This window comes from Poeciliopsis prolifica, unplaced genomic scaffold (genome assembly GCF_027474105.1).
Source record: "Poeciliopsis prolifica strain line A6 unplaced genomic scaffold, Auburn_PproV2 SCAFFOLD020, whole genome shotgun sequence".
Lineage (NCBI taxonomy): Eukaryota > Metazoa > Chordata > Actinopteri > Cyprinodontiformes > Poeciliidae > Poeciliopsis > Poeciliopsis prolifica.
Genome location: NW_026562395.1, coordinates 4,803,102 through 4,821,259, shown reverse-complemented (window position 1 = coordinate 4,821,259; position 18,158 = coordinate 4,803,102). Strand labels below are relative to the sequence as shown.

The following is an 18,158-nucleotide window of genomic DNA, read 5'->3' as shown; positions in this document are numbered from 1 at the left end:
CAAAGTGCTGGACAACGAGAACGTCTAACGCAACCTCCGGCCTACGCCGAGGGAAAGCGTTTCACCTCGGCATGCTAAATGCTTATCTTAAATGGCAGTCAGTGCAAGAAGGGTTGGAAAGGACTGTAAATATGTAATTTCTCCGAAACCCTCGCAGAGGTCATAGCATCTAGAGATGAATGATGAGACAACTGTGTGAGACTCACAGGCAGTATGAAGAAGTTCACATCACATCACTGTGGACAATTTATATGAATGCCAAAAGAATAAACCTAAAGATATGAGAAAGAGTTTTGAAATTCAGTAAAAAACAAACAAACAACCCCCTCTCCCCCCAAATAAAAACCCACTTTGATATCTTTATACAGAAAACTTAAATAAATTGCGCTATGGACTTGAAGCACAAAATAACATTCTCTCTAACTGATCAGTTTGATCCTTTCTGTTCTGTCAGCTTCAGGGGAAACGATTGTGCTAAAATGTGAACGTACACTTATTGACTTTATATGGATATATTTTCTGTGTGGCAGCGATTCCACAGCTATCCTCTGAGAAATAGGTTCACACTGACAGCATCATGACGTTACGTAATATTTTCTGTCATTTAAAAGCTTGTCGTAAGAGGGAGAAAAAAAGAGGGAAAATTCTCAAAGTTATATTTATTCCATTTCAGTCCTACAAGTCAAACTAAATATTTAAACTCATGTGGGTCAGGCTGGTAGAGATCTGTACTGTATTTAAAATGAAATGGCTCATCCTCTGTTTTAAGCTAAAATGTTCAAAAACGGGGGAACAAACAAAAGAACAAGAATAAAGAGGCAAATCCTGAACCCTGCCAGCACAAGTTTAAGAATAGAGTTTAGCAAGACCCAGGTTTATTTTAATAGTCAATTTCTTTTATGCTTTGAGCTAAAGATTTAGCTTCACACTAAATATTTTGCTTGCTTGCTAAATTTATCATTTGTATAAATATGACAAGGAAAAATGAACCCCCGCGTTTTTTCCTCTTACAACACACTGCAATGACTTTGTCATCTTTGACCGTGTAATTACAGAAACGACACCCTGTATGCCGTAGTGTCTCATGTTTCTACGGGACCAAATAAAATCCATCAAGTAACGAGGAACTGAGAAGTTTAAACCAACGTAAAAGACGATGCAATTCTTCAAATTGTAGAAGCTTAGTTCAGAGTTGAAAAATGTTTAAAACAACCAGCATCGAGTACATGCTTCCTCACAACTGGTGAGCCAACACATGTAGAATGAGTGGTCCAGTTTCGGCTTGTTTCATCAGAAGCGAATGTCTCTTTGAAAACGCTGCCCATCGGGAGGCGTTTTAGCCACACACTCAAGCCAATTCTGCAAATTGCCTGTGACAGAAGCAATTTTGGGGTATTTTCTTGCTCACCAACTGCAGTAAGTGTTATGAATTAGATTAAGTGAAGGGATATTGAAAGTCTGATTGCTCCTCTGCTAACTCAGCACCTTTAATTGATAATTCAATTTTATCCCACCCCACCCGTCACCCCCTCGTCTCCGGGGCCTTTCGAAGGGTTTGGATGACCATTTTTGTGCATTTCAAAGACAGCTTTTCTGTTTAACAGAGCACTAACAGCTGCTTACATGACAGCACGGCTCCAGAAACCGTTGTCTTTGTGACTTATGATGTAGTAATACGCCTGCTCTCTTGATGATGTGTCTTTACCTCTTTGAGGCAGCCCATGAAATTGTTGCTAACTGGAGATCCCGGCAGGTCCGCCGTGCTGGGGCTCCCGCCCACGTAGAAGAAGTCGTCGGAGCCCAGCATGGTGTAGTCCTCCTGAGTGTAGCCGGTGGTGGTGAGGATGCCGTCCACGGAGATTGTCACCTGTCGGGGCGTAACACATAGCCAAAGCCGAGCCATTACACTCTGGAATTCGCTCCTGTGTTGTGTACAAAGCACATTTCCTTCCTTGGTCTGCATTTCAACTCAGGTTTATGAACTTTGTTTTTTATTTTGTCTTTTGGTACCTTGAAGCTTTTTCTTGATTTGGACCAGAGGATGGTTAAGATCTTAATTTTATTTTTTGGGGTTAATGGAATTTTTTGTTGCCAAAGGATTCACAGGACAGGTAAAGAAAATATGGCACAGGCATATTTTCTTTATCTTTGATGGGGGTAAGAGTATGGATCTTAGGTTTGATTCTGAACCTTCAGGTTGGGAGAGGGTTAGTACAATGTTCAAACCAAGGACAAATTGATTCCACTTGTCTTAGGTTTCGGGATTTATCTCTTACTGCAGACACACACACACACACACACATACACACACACACGCACGCGCCAACACACGCCTCCACTCGTCCAAACTGTCTCGCACACTCCTCTGGACATCCACGTCTGTAAATCCACGCACATGCAAAACAAAGGGAGGCTTTTGTTTTTCTTTAAACACCACATCAATGTGCAAACCAAAGGCAAAATTCTTAGAAAAGCAAATTAAGCACACTTTGACTGGAGATGGAACGTGAATTTGATGGTGGCATACAGATCTGGAACATGCACACATGGTACAGGGGCTCATGCAAGACTGGAATCCATACACGAGCAACGCTGCAGAGTTACAGAGGATGATCTCTGATCAGATTTAGATCGAGTGTCATGTTTTGCTTTGTTTTTTTTGGTTTTATTTTGCTAGAGATGCGTCAATCAATTGGCACGAATTAGCCAGGTCTCATACTGAAAAAATTGCATGTTTCTTTATCCTTTTTGTAAAATGTATCCAAACTAATAACTGCAACCCGTTTCGATTTCTAACCTCATCAACATATTTTGTGGAGGATTTAAGTTGATTTTACATAAACGTTAAGGTGTGCACACAGTCGTAAATGGTGGGAAAGTACAGAATCTGATTTTATCGTTGTGAAACGATAAATTTCTTAATGAGTTTCCAGGCTCTATTTCTTAAATCTGCTTAAAACATCAGATTCAATTTCTTATATAAAAAAAAATGTTTTACATTGATTAATATTTGTAATATATTCATAAAGCTTTCATTTTTGCTCCAGTTACTAACAGTTAAACAGACTTTTTTTTATTTTAATTACAAAAAGAGTTATGCTAATTGTGTTTTTTAGCCTGTTGATTATGTTATCTTGGGTTTTAATCTGGAGTTCAGGCTATTGAACTTAGCTTTTAAAGTGCTCTGAAGCAGAAGTAAATCTCGCAAGTCTGTTTTAATTTGGGAAAAGTAGAGTGTTAATGACCACTGATGCATGAATGGGGATAATCTTATAATTTTCTATTTTATTTAAAACTACTATATCTACTGAAAAGAAACAGAAGTTATGCCATTTTCTATTTTCAAACAATGAATTGAACAACACTTCTTGAGATGTTCAAAAACTTGGGATATATTAGGATTCAAACCTGCCTTAAACATCCCAACAATTTGTTCACCTACGATATCCAACAAAGCTTTATAGATCATTTATAAATATCCTGACATTTATATACATGTGAATTCTCATAAACACAACTGGTGATTTAATGATTACATGGTAAACCAGTCCAAATTTCTCCAAGTATTTTAAACTGGTCAACACTGGTTCACATGTTATATCCCAAAAGTTACTTAAAGCTCGGAACTAACGTTGATATTTTGTTATTTAATGATTTGTGAGGAGAAAAATAAATAAATAAATAAATAAATAGATATATACAAAGAAACTTACTCCCCTAAAGACAGAAAATCTGAGAACTTAGATTTTGGAAGAAATAATTCAAGAGATCTTTTCTTCTTCTCATTTTCTGTTGAATGTATAGCGACTCCATCTATTCTATTTATCCTTTTACATTTCAAAAATGAATTTCGTCAAAACAAAAAAAGTAAAAATCAGACGCATCGGTGTCGGCCAGTAGAAGCCTTGATCGGCGCATCTCTAGTATATTTCTTTTGTCAGTGTCACCAGATCAGACCGGTAATCCAAGATCATATGCTGGTTTATTGAAATGTTACGCGTATGGGCCCAGGGGTTATCAAAACACACAAACACCTTTTCACCAGCATGCCACAAAAAACTACAGATAGGGAGGGCAGAGTGAGTGGTACAGTGAGAGGTGAAGGGTGAGTGAATGGATTATAGTGTTAGTGGTTATTCTGGGTGGTGGGGCTGAGGATCTATGAGTTTGGCAGATGACAGGTCGATTGATGAGGTGTGGGCATGCCATGCGCCATAGTGAGTTGGAAACAACTGTCAGAGCTCCCGCAATTGAGGTTAAGGGATGCCTTTTTTTTTTTTTTTCTTTTTTTTCTTAATGCCGGCGTCTCTTTTAGGGCTCGGTGTCGAGGTCACCAACTTGGAGATTGTGGTAAGCTTCTGTCAGTTCTTGACGACAGTCCTCACAAAAAATGGGGACTTTTCTTGTGTGAAAAATTAACATTAAAAAAAAAAAGTACGTTGCCCCGTTAAAGGCAAAGAAGTAATTTCTTTTTCTTTTTTTTTTTCTTTATTTAACTTGTCGGAAATCTGTAGTAATGTGGAAGAAACAAAGAGGGGGGAAAAAAAGTAAAAGCCAAAGTGAAAAGAACAGGATGGGGGATTGTGGGGTAAAGAAGGAGGTTGTTGGCAGGTCAGGGCGGAAATTGAGAAGAAGCGAAGAAAGAATTGCCTGGTAATACAAACCCATCTCCTCATTTTTTGATAAGAGTGTCTAGGATGGAACTCAAAGAGAACGAATAAAAGAAGAGAGGGGGGAGGGGGACACACGGCAAACCCAAAAAAAAGACAATAAGAATGATATCTACCAGACAATGTAGTTTGTTTACCATAGCGTGTCCAATGCCTGATTGCTTTCCAGAAAAAGGGGAAGAAAGGAAATCAACAGAATAGTGAACAAAAAAGGTTGTTAATAAGGATGGACAGAAAACGAAAAAACCAAACGCAACGATGAAGAAGTAGGATGTCAGTTAGTACATTAGTTGGTTAGAAATTGGTTAGTAGTAAAGAAAACAAAAGAAATGGAAGTCAACATGGATGAGTTAGTAGAGCGGTGAATAAACACTACGTTGATTCGTCAGCGATCAGGCAGCGGTAATCCGGCGCCTTCGCGCCATCCGAAGCAAATTTCCGACACCGGAGTCCTGCGAGAACACAAGCTAAGCGGACGTCCTGTCAGATATTTGCATGGGATGGCTCGGATTCCAGCAAAACCTGCAGTGTTTTTCCACCTTTGGTCTAACAAAGTGCTCCTTCGAAAGAGGAAAGGAAATGACAGAGAAAGAAAGAGAGACAGTGAGGAAAAGTGACAAGCTCTTAGCCTATAACCAAGCCTCTGTTGGGAATTTCTGCTACGACTACTTGCTAACCTGTGGGACTAGGCTTACTGTCAGAAAGGGTTAGAAAACGGCACTTACTTGTATTTCTGCTCTGTCACCAAAACTAAATGCTGCCTTACTTGACAAACTAAAGGTCAACCGGGACAATGGGCAAACCCAACATCCTGCTAGAGTTACCTTCACGTACCACTGGCTCTGTTAAGTCCGTTGGCATCTTTCTACGGCCGTCACAAGACTCCGCTGATTCATATTAGCTCCACTGAACCGCAAAATACAAGCTAATTATAAATAATTGGAAAATGTAAAACAGTAATCGTAGCAAAGCAGTAATGGATGACTCAAACACTTTCCACTTGGCTTTAAATTAAAATTTAAACGCTACACCTCAACAGAAACCGTTCTCCTAATTGAGGCAAGGAGACAGCGAAGAAACCCAGAAACAGTGTCAGCTTACATAATCACAAAAAGTACGAGAGCATCACTGGACATCGTTGAGCTGTGGGAAACAACAGGCCCGATGCCAAGAGAAGGAATTTCTTGACTTGTAACGTCAAGTAGAGATTTGAATATTTCACTGTAAAACAAGCTGCCAAGCAGGAGGCTTAGCGCCCAAAGGTTTGTGTTGGATCTAATGTGGTTCACATGAAGACCAGAGAGGGGTCTCGAAAGGATTTTGTTTGAAAAGAGTTATCAAATGATGTGATCGAGCAGGCGTGAGGGGAACTTCTAGTGATTCAAAACATTTAGTGTCACAGATCTCTTCTCTGTAGATGCATCAGCATTATTTTGTGGGATTACTTACAGCTGAGCGGTCTTGTCGTGCAGCTATGGAGGGAATCACCTCAGTGGTTTGCTATTAGGCAGAAAGTTGCTGCTGTCTTATAGCTGAATCTAGCACAGATGTCACAAACTCGATTCTCTGTTCTTTACATGAGGACCTTCTAAGAGGAATTTGGATTGCATTGGTCCTTTTCAGTTCCGGATACACCTGCATAAAGGTGCATCCCTGCTCTATCCTCCAGTCTTTAGCTGCTCAAACAGGTTTCCTGGAAGGATTAAAGAACATTATTCCTCAATTATGACACTGTTCTTGGCTGAAAACTCCTTTCCTCATCATGCTAGGTCAATGCGAATCAAAGAAGTGCCAGTAACAGGTCTGTATGTGGACCAAATTATACCCAAATCCTTCCTGATTTTATTTTTTTACAAGTGAGTGTAATAATCAAACCTCATACCCCTATAAAGTGCTGCTTTGCCTGTTTTAAATTGTTATATAATAAACAAGGCAATACATATAGCATAAAAGGAATTTGTGTGAAATTAACACAACCAAGAGAAAAATGAAATCTGCTTTCTTAATAATGTTTCCAAACTGTAGAGATGAAATGACAACTAATAAGATAAAAATGAGTTTCTTAAAGCTTCCTCCAAAGCTCTTCAAGGGAGCTTCTCTACAGAACAAAAACAATAAATAAAAAAAAATAACCTCAAACTCCATCCATCACCGTTACCCCCGATTACCTGTCTCAGGTTGCGTGTCACTTTGATGTCGTGCCAGGAGTTGTCATTGAATTTTCCATTGACCGGTTCTACGATGGCCTCGAAGGCCCCAGAACCCAGGTTGATGACGAGGGAAACAGCCCCGTCTTTCAGGGCCAGATTGACGTAGTCGGCGGACTTCCCCGTGTGCAGCAGGAGGCCGTTCCGCTGCCACGTCTTGAAAGACAGCGTGATCTCGTCGCTGCTGCTCTGAATGGGGTTCTGCGACAGGTCGTAGCAGAAGTACTCCGAGCCGCGGAAGGTGGCCACATTCTCCTCTCGAGCTGAAACGACAAGGTAGGGAAACCCGAGCGTCACTGTTGCGCATTACTGGCGGTAACCACTGACATTTCTCCATTTATCTCAGGATCTTGAAAGGCCCTGAAATACCTATTAGCACCTTAAAAGTCAAGCATAATTACCACCTGTGAGGAAGAATTAACAAATAAAATGCATTGCAAAAATATTGAAACTTATCTTCACGTCATGACATGTAACGATAAACTTGATACGTCCTTATTTAATGTGTTTCTTTAGGGGTATCAGAAGTATAATCGTCTGCCACATCTTCTATACTTTAGATGTAAAGCATCTATAATTTGTCTTCCACTTCCCAATTCTGCACCGTTTTGTGTCAGCCCGTCACATAAAATCCCACATAAACTGAAATTATTGGTGGTAACGAGGCAAAATGTGAAATAAGTTCAAGGGGTTGAAAACATCGTTAACAAAAACATACAAAAAATCAGGAACTGCATTATACAAGATTACTATCAATCTGGTACACACGTCAACAAACGCCACACACATACACTGCTCCCCATAATTAGAGCCGCAATAAAGCTATCATTCAGTTCAGATCATAAAATCCTATCTGTATAATCAAGGCTTCAGGTTTCACGTACGGCCCTTCAGACAGACAGACTACTTATGATGGAACACAATTCCTCGCTAATGGCGCGCATAAATCAAACACAGTCCGATTTTACAGTTTTTACATTACCCTGTTGTTACAAGGTCACTTCCCGATCTTGTTTCTTTTCGGATCAGCACACAGCGTAACGTGAGATGAGGCGGGGGGCTCAATTCTGAGAGCAAAAATAAAATTGCCGTTTTGACGGAAAGTGAACGAGGGGTACTATTTCCATAAAGTAAAGAACAACGTGTGCTAATGGTTGACGGTCTCTATGATTCATTTATTTTTTTTCTTTAAATGTGGATCGGGTTAGCTCAGGCAGGAAGTATTAATTACATCCTGTGCTGAAGCCTCACGTCCAAAAAGAACATTTGGATCTGTTCCATTCTTTGAAACGTTCTTGATCGAGTTGTTTTCATCCCAACTCAACTGTTCTTAGGAAACTCCAACATCTCTGTAAGATTTGTTCTAGAGTTAGTTGAGAGCTTAAGTAGGGATATAAGTTTTGTACTTCGCAAATAAATATTGTTCACCAGTAAAAAGTTTTCCATGTGGCGTTCCACAAGGTTCTACTCTAAGGCCTGTTTTGATCTCATTAAATTTAGTCTCTTAAATATGTTTTCTTTTGGGTTTTTTTAAAATAAATGTGATGCTTCCTTTTACTTTTTACCAAGATTGGTAAAAAGTAAAATGATCTTCATGAACAGCTAAATGAAGGCAACTTCATTTGAGAGAGCAGACTCCTTGCAACTTTCTTTTGATAGTAATTATGTTTTGTTTTGACTACAGATGGATCAGAGTTTGCCACAATGTATTGTAAGCCTGGTGGGCCACCAGGCTTTGCTTTCCCCCCCGCCAGGCTTAATATTGTTTATTTATATATTTTATTTTTAATTATTGCCGTTTTAAGACTTTGTAGTTGGTGTTTAGGTATTAATATTTCAGTATTCCTATAAAGCATGGCTATAAAGTGATATTTTCAAGTTTTCTGTCAACTTGAAACATTTTTAACTCAAAAGCATGGCGGCCGGCTGGACGTCTGCCCTAGCACCCCGAGCACCGGGGGAAACCCTGGATATAACTGGACAGCTCATTTAGAATCATCAGTATGAGTTTTTTATCATGATTTTGGTTCCATCGTATTTAAAGATTCTAAATCATTACACAGCCACCTGAACAAGGACACCAAGAAACCATTTAGTCTCAGATGTTCTTATTTTTAAACAGAAAAGCAGACATGGTTTTTCTTTCTCAGCCGCTGCTCCGTAATTTCCGAATAATTCGCCAATCCATAAAAAGAGACTTTGAAGACTCTTCTAAAGACCCACCTCTAATCTTTGGTTTTTCACTTAATAGAGTCCAACATCTGGATTTTATAATCACGGCTTCTCATTTTTGGATACTCTGTCTTGATCTTTTAGGAAAAAAAAATACCTGAAATTTCTTTTAGATTGAGAATGTAATGCAACAGATAGACGGAACAGTAAAGTGACTGTGACTGAAGTTGACAGCTGACGTAGCGAGCACACAGCACCTGTTGTGAGACTCTTCAAAAGAAGAAATGTTAGCACACCAAACCAATGTGCTGCTATGGCATTCTGATATGATGAAGTTTTGCTGCCAGCAGACAGGAAAGGAGAAGTTCAAATAGTCATTTCATTTCCTCTGTGTCCTGCAATTCCCTTTGTGTGGTCAAAAGAAAAATGACTCAGAGCGCAAGACTGGGGGAAAACTGAAATGAAAGGGATACCTCGCACATGCGTGCGTTTGTTGTGCCGGATCAGTCAGTCTGTAAACATGAGGGAGCAGTGTTGTGCAGCTGGCAAAGACACAGATGAATGGAAAAACGAGAAGGTAAACACGGCAAGGAAAACAAACGGGACGAGGCGGAGGCGCTGCGGGGACGACGGGCCGCGCATTCCAGCCAGGGAAACATTCTCCCTGCTGCTTCAAAACCAAAGTCTTCATGCGGCAGACAAAAAGGAAATGTTACAGGAGTCAACAGAGGCACAGTCGAATCATTCCTTCCTGTGCCAGGAGAATGAACAGAAAGCCATTATTAAAACTGAGGCTTGAGGACAGAGGGATGCACAGACGATTCCCCGTATCCTCATTTTCACGCGGAATCTGAGAAAAATGTCCAGGCGTCGACAGCGCCGCGAAACCCTGCTGATTAAGCTCGGGTAATATTGTGCTTTTCCGTACTTCGTGTTCGACAATTGGATTGAACACCGATGGCAAAATGATAATGCTGCAGTTACTCAATATGAGACACGTCTGATCCATCATCATCATCATCTGCCAGAGCCATTTCTCCAAAAAGTCTTTCAGAAGCCTAATGAAATATTGATGCTTCTCTCAACAATGTGGTTATCCTGGCTCGCTGCCCGAGCTGCCGTCACTGAGCATCCGGAGCAGAGCAGGCTGAACCCAGACGGTGGCGAGGCAATTTCTTCCTAGAAACGACAATGAGGTAAAAATTTTCAAAAAGAATGAAAAAGCATGGTCTGCCTTACAGATTTCTTCCAGTTTTGTTACAATTAAAGGTAAATCTCAAACCTTAAAGACAAATGCAAAGACATTATTTTTCAATTGGTTATTTCGTTTATTAAGCTACTAACCAGTGCCGTCAAAACATTTGATGTCTTGACGGCATTGGCGATATGTTCTTGCCTAACATTCGTTTTAGGGCTGTACCTCAAACGGATGTTCAAGCTAATCATGCTAATTGCTAATCATGAAACGATTCATTTGGAAGCTCCGCTTCATTTTTTCTCCCATCATCTCCGATTGACATCACATGACTTGCTTTCGCGAGAATGGTGACATTTTCTCGACGTCACTCATTGAAGCAAAACTAACTAAAAGCGAATGAACCGTGTTTCTCTGCACCGCACCAGCATCGAAATGCATCTCATCTGCGCCAGAAACCCGAGCCCCGTGCTGCTCTCACCTGACCCGAGCTGCAAAGGTGATCGCCATGGCAACTCCTCTCATCGAGCCTCCTTTCCCTAATTAGCTCGTCTGAGGACCGCAGCTCAGATTGCAAAACAGGCTTCCATAGTTCAGAAGGATTCCTCTTGACATAATTATGATAATCAAATGTAACATTTTTGTTTACTTCTTCTCAGCTGGCAGCCTTGAAGGGAAGGAATGAACTGAAGCCAAAGCTGGAGTGCCAGACATCGCAGTGAGTCAATCCTCAGGCTGAAATGCTCAACTTGGTTGTGGAGATAATCCTCTGAACAGCCAAATACCAAATAAATAAATAAATAAGTAAACACTGGTTTGATCTCAGAGATAGTTTTTAAGATTAGCTCTGATCTTCGCTCAAAAATTAGGATTTAATGCCTGTTGCACAAATGAGATTAGGTCCCAGGTATGAGTTTGTGACAGAAAAAGCAACAGTCGCTTTAAAGACTATGACTCGGATCCAGCCCGGTCGTTCCATTTGCCCCGAACTGCAGCAGCGGAAAAAAAGAAGCAACCGTCGAGAGCGTGCCTTCCACACGTTCGTCAACTATTACGATGGAATTACAAACCATCAAATAATTACGATGCAATTACAAACCATCGATAAAGCATCTCTGCTGCGAATAAAGGAGAGTGCAAATTGATACAAAGTAGCATCTGCGCACCTCAGCAGAGTCATATCTGGGCGTAAGTGTATACTGATCCATAAAAACTAGAGGGAGCGGGGGGCTGAATGTATTGCCTGTTGAGACACGTTGCACACAGATATGTGGCTTTCATATTGATCATAAAGCGGGGTCATTTTCCCCCTTATTTTCGCCACGGTCATCAATATTCCATCTGTGTGCTGCCTGGACCGAGCACTGGGGGCCGGAGTTCGATTTCAAAATCCACTGGAAGCAATTAGCTCCTTCATTACCATCTACCTTTCTCTTCCGCTCACCCCCACCTTCTGCAGCACACAAACTGCCTGAGCAATTTTTTTAATTCATATTATTTTTCCCCCCCAATTTGACCTCAAGGGCTGTTAAAGAAAAAGATGCGCCACTTCCCCCTTCTACCTCCTTCTAAGAAAACCCCAGGACGTTACAACTTCTTAACACAAACGTTGGTTGGAGGCCAAGTGGTACCTTGCTTTGGTAACTTAATGTTGCTATAAGAGAGCTAATGGTAAATTAGGGGTTTAAAGTTGGGTTAAAAAAGGGTTAGGGTTAACCCTAACCAGTATGGTTTGGGAAAAAAAATTATACCTGATTAATTATTTTTTCCATTATTTTTCTGCCCCACCCGACGCAAAATTAAAGTTACAAATTACAAAATTATTACATGCCATAGAAATAGGTCCAAACAGCCGATTGCTGTTTAAGAGCTGAAGGTTGCACATAAAATCTCCATAACACACACACACACACACACGCACACACACACACACACACGCACACACACACACACACACACACACACACACACACACACACACACACACACACACACACACACACCCCCACACCACACCACACACACACACACACACACACACACACACACAAATACATTGCAGATGTAGTTAGGTAAAATGTAAAAAAAAAAATAAAAAATAAAATCCAGGGAAATAAGGGGACACTGGTTTTGCCATTAATCGTTGCTGGAGATGCTACAGGTTTAACAGCCTTCCTGCACGTGGAAAGCCCGGCCGGTTCCTTGGGAGACGTACCCTGTGAAGTGAACTGTAATGACGTCCAACATGTCAAACGCATGTTTGCACCACAATCGCTGCCGAACAGGCCTCAAGTGTGTGACCTAAACAGCGAGCGCTTGCATCTGCTTTCAGTTGCAGCCCTCAGTGCAACATCCTCAGGGATGGAGGTCATTCAAGGTTGCAAACTTGCGAGACGTCTCTCTCACACACACACACGCACATGCCAACAAGCTGAGATGCTAAGCCTCCCTGAAAAGGCATTCTCTAATTTGTCCCCCTGTGAGACAAAGAAATTACAGCTCGTCTTTTGATATTAAGACTAGAATTAGCATGGCTAGCTCAAACGAAAGAACACATTGTGCAGTTTCTCAGCAGAGGAGGCAAAGCAAACCATGCAACTGCGATTTTAAGCTCGGCGGTAACCCACAACATGTCAAACGAATTTGGAGCATCATGGGTGATGTCTTTCTTCAAATGCAGGCGGCACCATCAGACAGGATTATGTCGGAGGGAGATTTGTGAGAATATGTTGCACGTTGAAACGCTACAGCCCAACCTTTACAATGGCTTTTTTGTGTGTGTGTGTGCGGCAATTAAAAATCAGTCGGTGTACAAACGTTAGTTCTTGCGATTGCGATTTCTTTTTTGGATTTTCACCAGTCGGGCTGTGAAAATTGTGCCGACTGCGTGCCGCTCGTGACAGCCTCAAAAATGTCAAAAGACATATCTGAGAGGTTAAAGTGAATAGTCCCCCCTGACATGTCGCTCCTCGTCTGGTTTCCCATGTAACCTTGTGAAGCTGCAGCAGACGACCTGTCTGAAGCTGCCTTGGATCTCTGCACGCCCCGACCGGCAAGGGAAGAGTGACAGAGAGTCGGCGGGAGAGATAAATGTAAACAGAAGTGACATGGAGAAAACAAAAGAGACAAGGACAAAAAGGAAGCTGGAGACAGAAGTCGAAGGAGTGAAGAGGGAGGGGGGAGTGAGAGAAGAGTTCGGGGGACAAGAGTCGCAGAGATAGTCGGGGGGCCAGGAGAGGCAGGTGGAGGGGAGGAGAAATGGAGGCGCATCCATAGGCTCTCAAGAGAAACGAAGTGACACAGTGTGTTAGGATGAGCAGAGCGGAGCTGTCCCCTTGGTTTGGGATTCTGAAATACTGCACCTGATAACCGAATGCCTCTCTTCCTCTGCTTCTGCAACTCTCACTGTTGTGTTCAAAATAACAGCGCAAAAAGCTCAAAATGCTGCTCAGAATGCCAATTACCATACACAATGAACAACTAGAAATACATCAGTTTAATATAAAGGAATTATAAATTGGGAATAATGAGGCAATCTTATAAAAAAAAAAAAATGCGTTTGATCATTTTTTTCCGAGCTTGGATAAGAGAGTCTTTCAGCCGTATCGGAACGTGCACTTTGTTCACGTCGTAGCAGTATTTTTTAGCCAACAGAAATCACCGAAATTTGAGTTTTGTCATTTTTAAAACATTGAATCCGTAGCTCTTCTGCGAAATCACCGACTACAGTTTCCCCAAAGTGCTGCATGCGTGGGTGGCCGATCCCGATTGTAAGGCGTTTCTCCCTCCAACTCCTCAACAAGACGCCAACATTTCCCCCGATGGACGATAGACGAGCAACATGAAGGAACGTCCAACGCGTCAATAATTCCGAATGACTGGTTGCGTGTACAGACTTGTTCCTGTCCGATTTCAATTGTGTTTCTAATTTAAAATTGAAATTGTGTTTTGTTTTTGACAGCATTATGCTGAAAGTAGAAAAACCATATCAAGTTGTTCGTTCTTCCCTTCAAAGCTCAAAAAATTAGTTGTGTGAACTGACACAACGATCTTTAGTTGTAAAATCATTGCTTTTATATCCCAACACCAGGAACAACCAACGTTATAATACCTGAATCGCTATACTTCAGTTTTTGAAGGTTTTCTAGCAAAAAACTGTAAAATATCAATGTTGCTTTCACCAGCTCATGTTTAATTTTTCAACAGCAGGACTTCTCTGCAATTCTCTGAACATCTTTTTCTACCTTCAAGCAGCATCGTAATCATTGTACATTACTGCTCTGAACAATGTCAGGAAAGTTTCATCTTCTGATCTGCATAAAGGAATTCACTGCCGCCAGTGTTTGTGACTTGAGTCTGTCTGTCAAGTTTGTTGTTGAAAATTATTTTAAAAAATCTTTCTGAATCACGAGATTACCCTGGTGGGTTGGATGATTCAGACAGAAGATTCACAAGTTGAAAAAATGTATTTAGAGTACAGAAGTATTATTCATATAACTACAAAACCCCACCGCCTTCCGTTATTTGAAAGGTGCATGACTAAAGTAAAGCGTCCCTGGACTTCACGCTTCGGGTAAAAAGTAAAGAAGGAAAGCAACATCTTGACTTGTTTGACTCGTCATGCAAACAGCACATGGGGTACGAGTAACACAGTTTACCTGCAACTCCAAAAAGCCTTTCAACCTGACAGCCCTGTGATTATCCACCTGGAAACTCGGTTGTGAAAAACAAGCCTGAAAATAAAAGTAACTTTCATTGCAGAAGCATAATTTCACTCTGAAAAAGCTTTGCTTTACCTGGAGATTGTTTTTTTTTATTGAGTACTTTATACCGGAGGGGATAGGGACGTGGAATACCATTATTGCTCTCAAACCACTGCATAATCTGCCTTTCTGTTCAATGAACAGAACATATTTTCAATGCAATACGCTTATATTGCATGCATCTAACGCTATACCATATGCAATTAGACCATCAGCAACAACGGGCTGCTGAAATGTTTTTTTTTTTTAAAAGCTGAAGAAGTCGGCCAGATGAACCCCAGATATGCAATACACGTACGTCGCTGCTATAGCATCATACTGCAAACTGAAAGCGACACTGGCAGCGTGGCCAACTGTTGTGTCGAATTTGACTACTTAACTGCACTCGTTGAGCATTTAAATGGATTTTCTACATTGCCAGTTAAACGTAAATGAAAACAAACAACAACAATAAAAGCGAAGAATTAAAATGAGGCGGCGATAACATCTGGCGAATCAGAAAACGTCACATTTAGCAGTTCCCACATTTGTCCTTTTCTTCAAAACAAAATCACTATTAATGTTTATTCTTATAATTCATTTTAGTCATATCAGGCCAGAGCATACACGTCAGCATGGCAGGACAGAAACGTTTTTTTGTTTGCTTTTCTGAAGTCCCTCTTAATTAGTGCGTAATGGTTGTCATGAAGACTTTGTTATCCCTTTGCCACTGTTCTCCAAGACTAAAGTTTGGACGTATTTTTATTTTTTTTTTCTCCACTGCCATGCTGTTTGAAATGTAAGGTGGCAAGATAATTATGCGCTGTCACTCATTCTTGTTTATGATGGCTCCTTTTTAATTACCGTTCTGACTGTGGATATTTTTTCTCCCGTATCCGTCGCGCTGCTGCTCATGCTGAATTTCAATTTTTCATTTTTTTCCCCATTTAAGGGAGATATGCGCCTGTGTGTCACGGATGTCTTGCGTAATACTTTAAAAGCGCGTGGATACTGTGACCAGCATTTTAAAAAAGCAAGCGACAAATTGATCGCTACTGAATTTACATGTGTCTTTAAAGGGATTTATAGTTGTACCAACAAGTATGTCATCAGCAATTTTCATTAAAATAAAAAATAAAAAATGAAGATTTTATGCTATGGGACTTTTTTCACTCAAATTAAACATTTATTATGCTACTTCAGTTAAAGTAGCATAATATTTAAACGCTATTTTACATTTCACCAGGGTAATCATTCGCTTTTTTATGTCTGTATTAAAAAATTAATGACCTGTAAGTCGGCGCTATTTTTTGATGCATGGGAGAGTTGAAAATGTTTCTTTCTTTCAAGAGAATAGAGCTTTAAAGCTTTGATGTAAAAAGAAAAGAAAAAACAAATCTTCCAGCAGAACTAATCAATACTTTTACATTAACAATGGATCAGCTTTCTATAAAATGTCAGTTTTCCAATTTTTTCTTGATAATTAGACATGAAATTCCTTGACGTCGTACTGCATTTCTCCGCGTGCGATTTTTTTTGCTTTTCATCTTCAAGACGTCCAAGTCGTTGGCCTTTGGTACGTGGTTCTGAAAACGACATAACCTTTCGGATCCACGAGGGATCGAGCGTCTAGAGATGTCATAAGGCCTCCGCCTCCAGCAGGATAATATGACGTTCTTTCTTCACAAACAGCAAAAGTAAATAGGAAATCTTTGGACTGATAAATGTCTCTCTCTTTTCTTTTTTTTTTAAAGTTCATCAGCATTAGTCTGGAGATGGCCAGAGGCAGCCCTCTGGCTACCGGCTGCGACAAGCTACTCGCTGTCAGTTCCTCGGAGTATACGTCTGTATATGTGCTGGATGCGTGCTGCCGGGGCTCCTCATTTCGCTGCTGATGGTGAAGTCTAATGGAGTGAGCTGTAAGGTTTGGAGTGACAGCAAAAGGGTGGGTGGCGACTGAAGGGGCTTGAAAGGCAGGAGAGTGAAAGACGGAGGGATGGAGGGTGTCTAAAGAATGGGGCCAGGCGCCTGAGGTCCGATTCCATCAACTGAGGAAATTGTGCAGAGAGAACACCGGAATGAGGAGGAGGCGGCTGAGGATGAGTTCGGAAAGGGGGGAGAAACAGAGAGACTGCAGAGTCCCCATTGGTAACGTTGAGCAGTTATTAGTAGAGGTTATGTTTCGGGATAACCTTCTGTCTTCTGATGCATATTCAGTGTGAAAGGTCTGCTGTTTTTTTTTCCTCCTTTACTTCTGTATCTATTTACAGCAGACTAAGTTCCCTGTGAACTCTAAATATTCCTGGTGAGTCCAGTAGTTGATTAATTTTCAAATTGATATTTCAATGGATCAGTTCAGGTTCAAAGGACTCAATTCTGACCTTTTGAACACTGGGAACACACTTACATTGTTACCTATACCTATTGAAACTTTGTACGTTTTGCCAAATTGTAGCCACAAATGTTTAGAGTTTATGAAAGTGTAATTTTATGTAATCATTGTGTTCCTTCCAAATCCCATTTCCACCAATCTGTGTTCGTTGATCATGTAAAAATCACATTAAATTTAATGACGTTTGAGGTTTTCATGTGGCAAAACGTAAACTAGCGTTTTTAAATTTTAAATCGGTGCCTTCATTTTCTTAGCCCTATCTTGTTGCAAAGTAAGCATTATATTCTATTTGTACTGTTCAATATTTTTCTGCAGCTTTTAAATATTTTACATCTAACGCCAACAGAACTATTGATGTCCCATCCCTCTGTCTACAGTAAATTGCAATTTCACTCTTTCAAAAATATTTTCCTTCCAAACTAAAAACCACCAGGTCTTAAACACCTTTGTCCAGAAATGAGTTGCCAGAACATCTGAAGCACCAGCTTAAAAACTGTTCATTATTGTGGTTTTCACAGAGAGAGCAACTTAAAGCTCACTGGAGATCATGCATGCAACCCAAGGTACAATTTTAATGTAAAATAGTTTGTCTGTGTTCCTTTGACTTTATACAGAGGCAAAACACACAGCAATGGATGTCAATAAATAATGGGCGCGTAAAAAATGGACAGCAGCCTCCGTGGGAGGTTGTACTTCTTGATTTGCCCTCAGTAAAAATAAGAATAATTACAGGGATTTCTGACTTACCAGTTAGAGAAAACAACTCAAAACGGCCTCCAA

General features: G+C 40.6%; 1 protein-coding gene across 2 annotated transcripts in view; it reads right to left on the bottom strand.

Annotated features, from left to right (window-relative positions):
• nrxn3b (neurexin 3b) overlaps positions 1-18,158 on the bottom strand; it is a 348,019-nt gene that overhangs the window by 257,083 nt on the left and 72,778 nt on the right. The window contains exons 5-7 of one of the 2 annotated variants that reach the window (XM_055044125.1): positions 6,839-7,140; positions 4,808-4,831; positions 1,706-1,867 (exon numbers count right to left, since the gene is read on the bottom strand). In XM_055044125.1, the coding sequence (XP_054900100.1) occupies positions 1,706-1,867; positions 4,808-4,831; positions 6,839-7,140 (488 nt within the window). The remainder of the gene's footprint in view (positions 1-1,705; positions 1,868-4,807; positions 4,832-6,838; positions 7,141-18,158) is intronic. The other variant, XM_055044126.1, reaches the window with a different exon arrangement.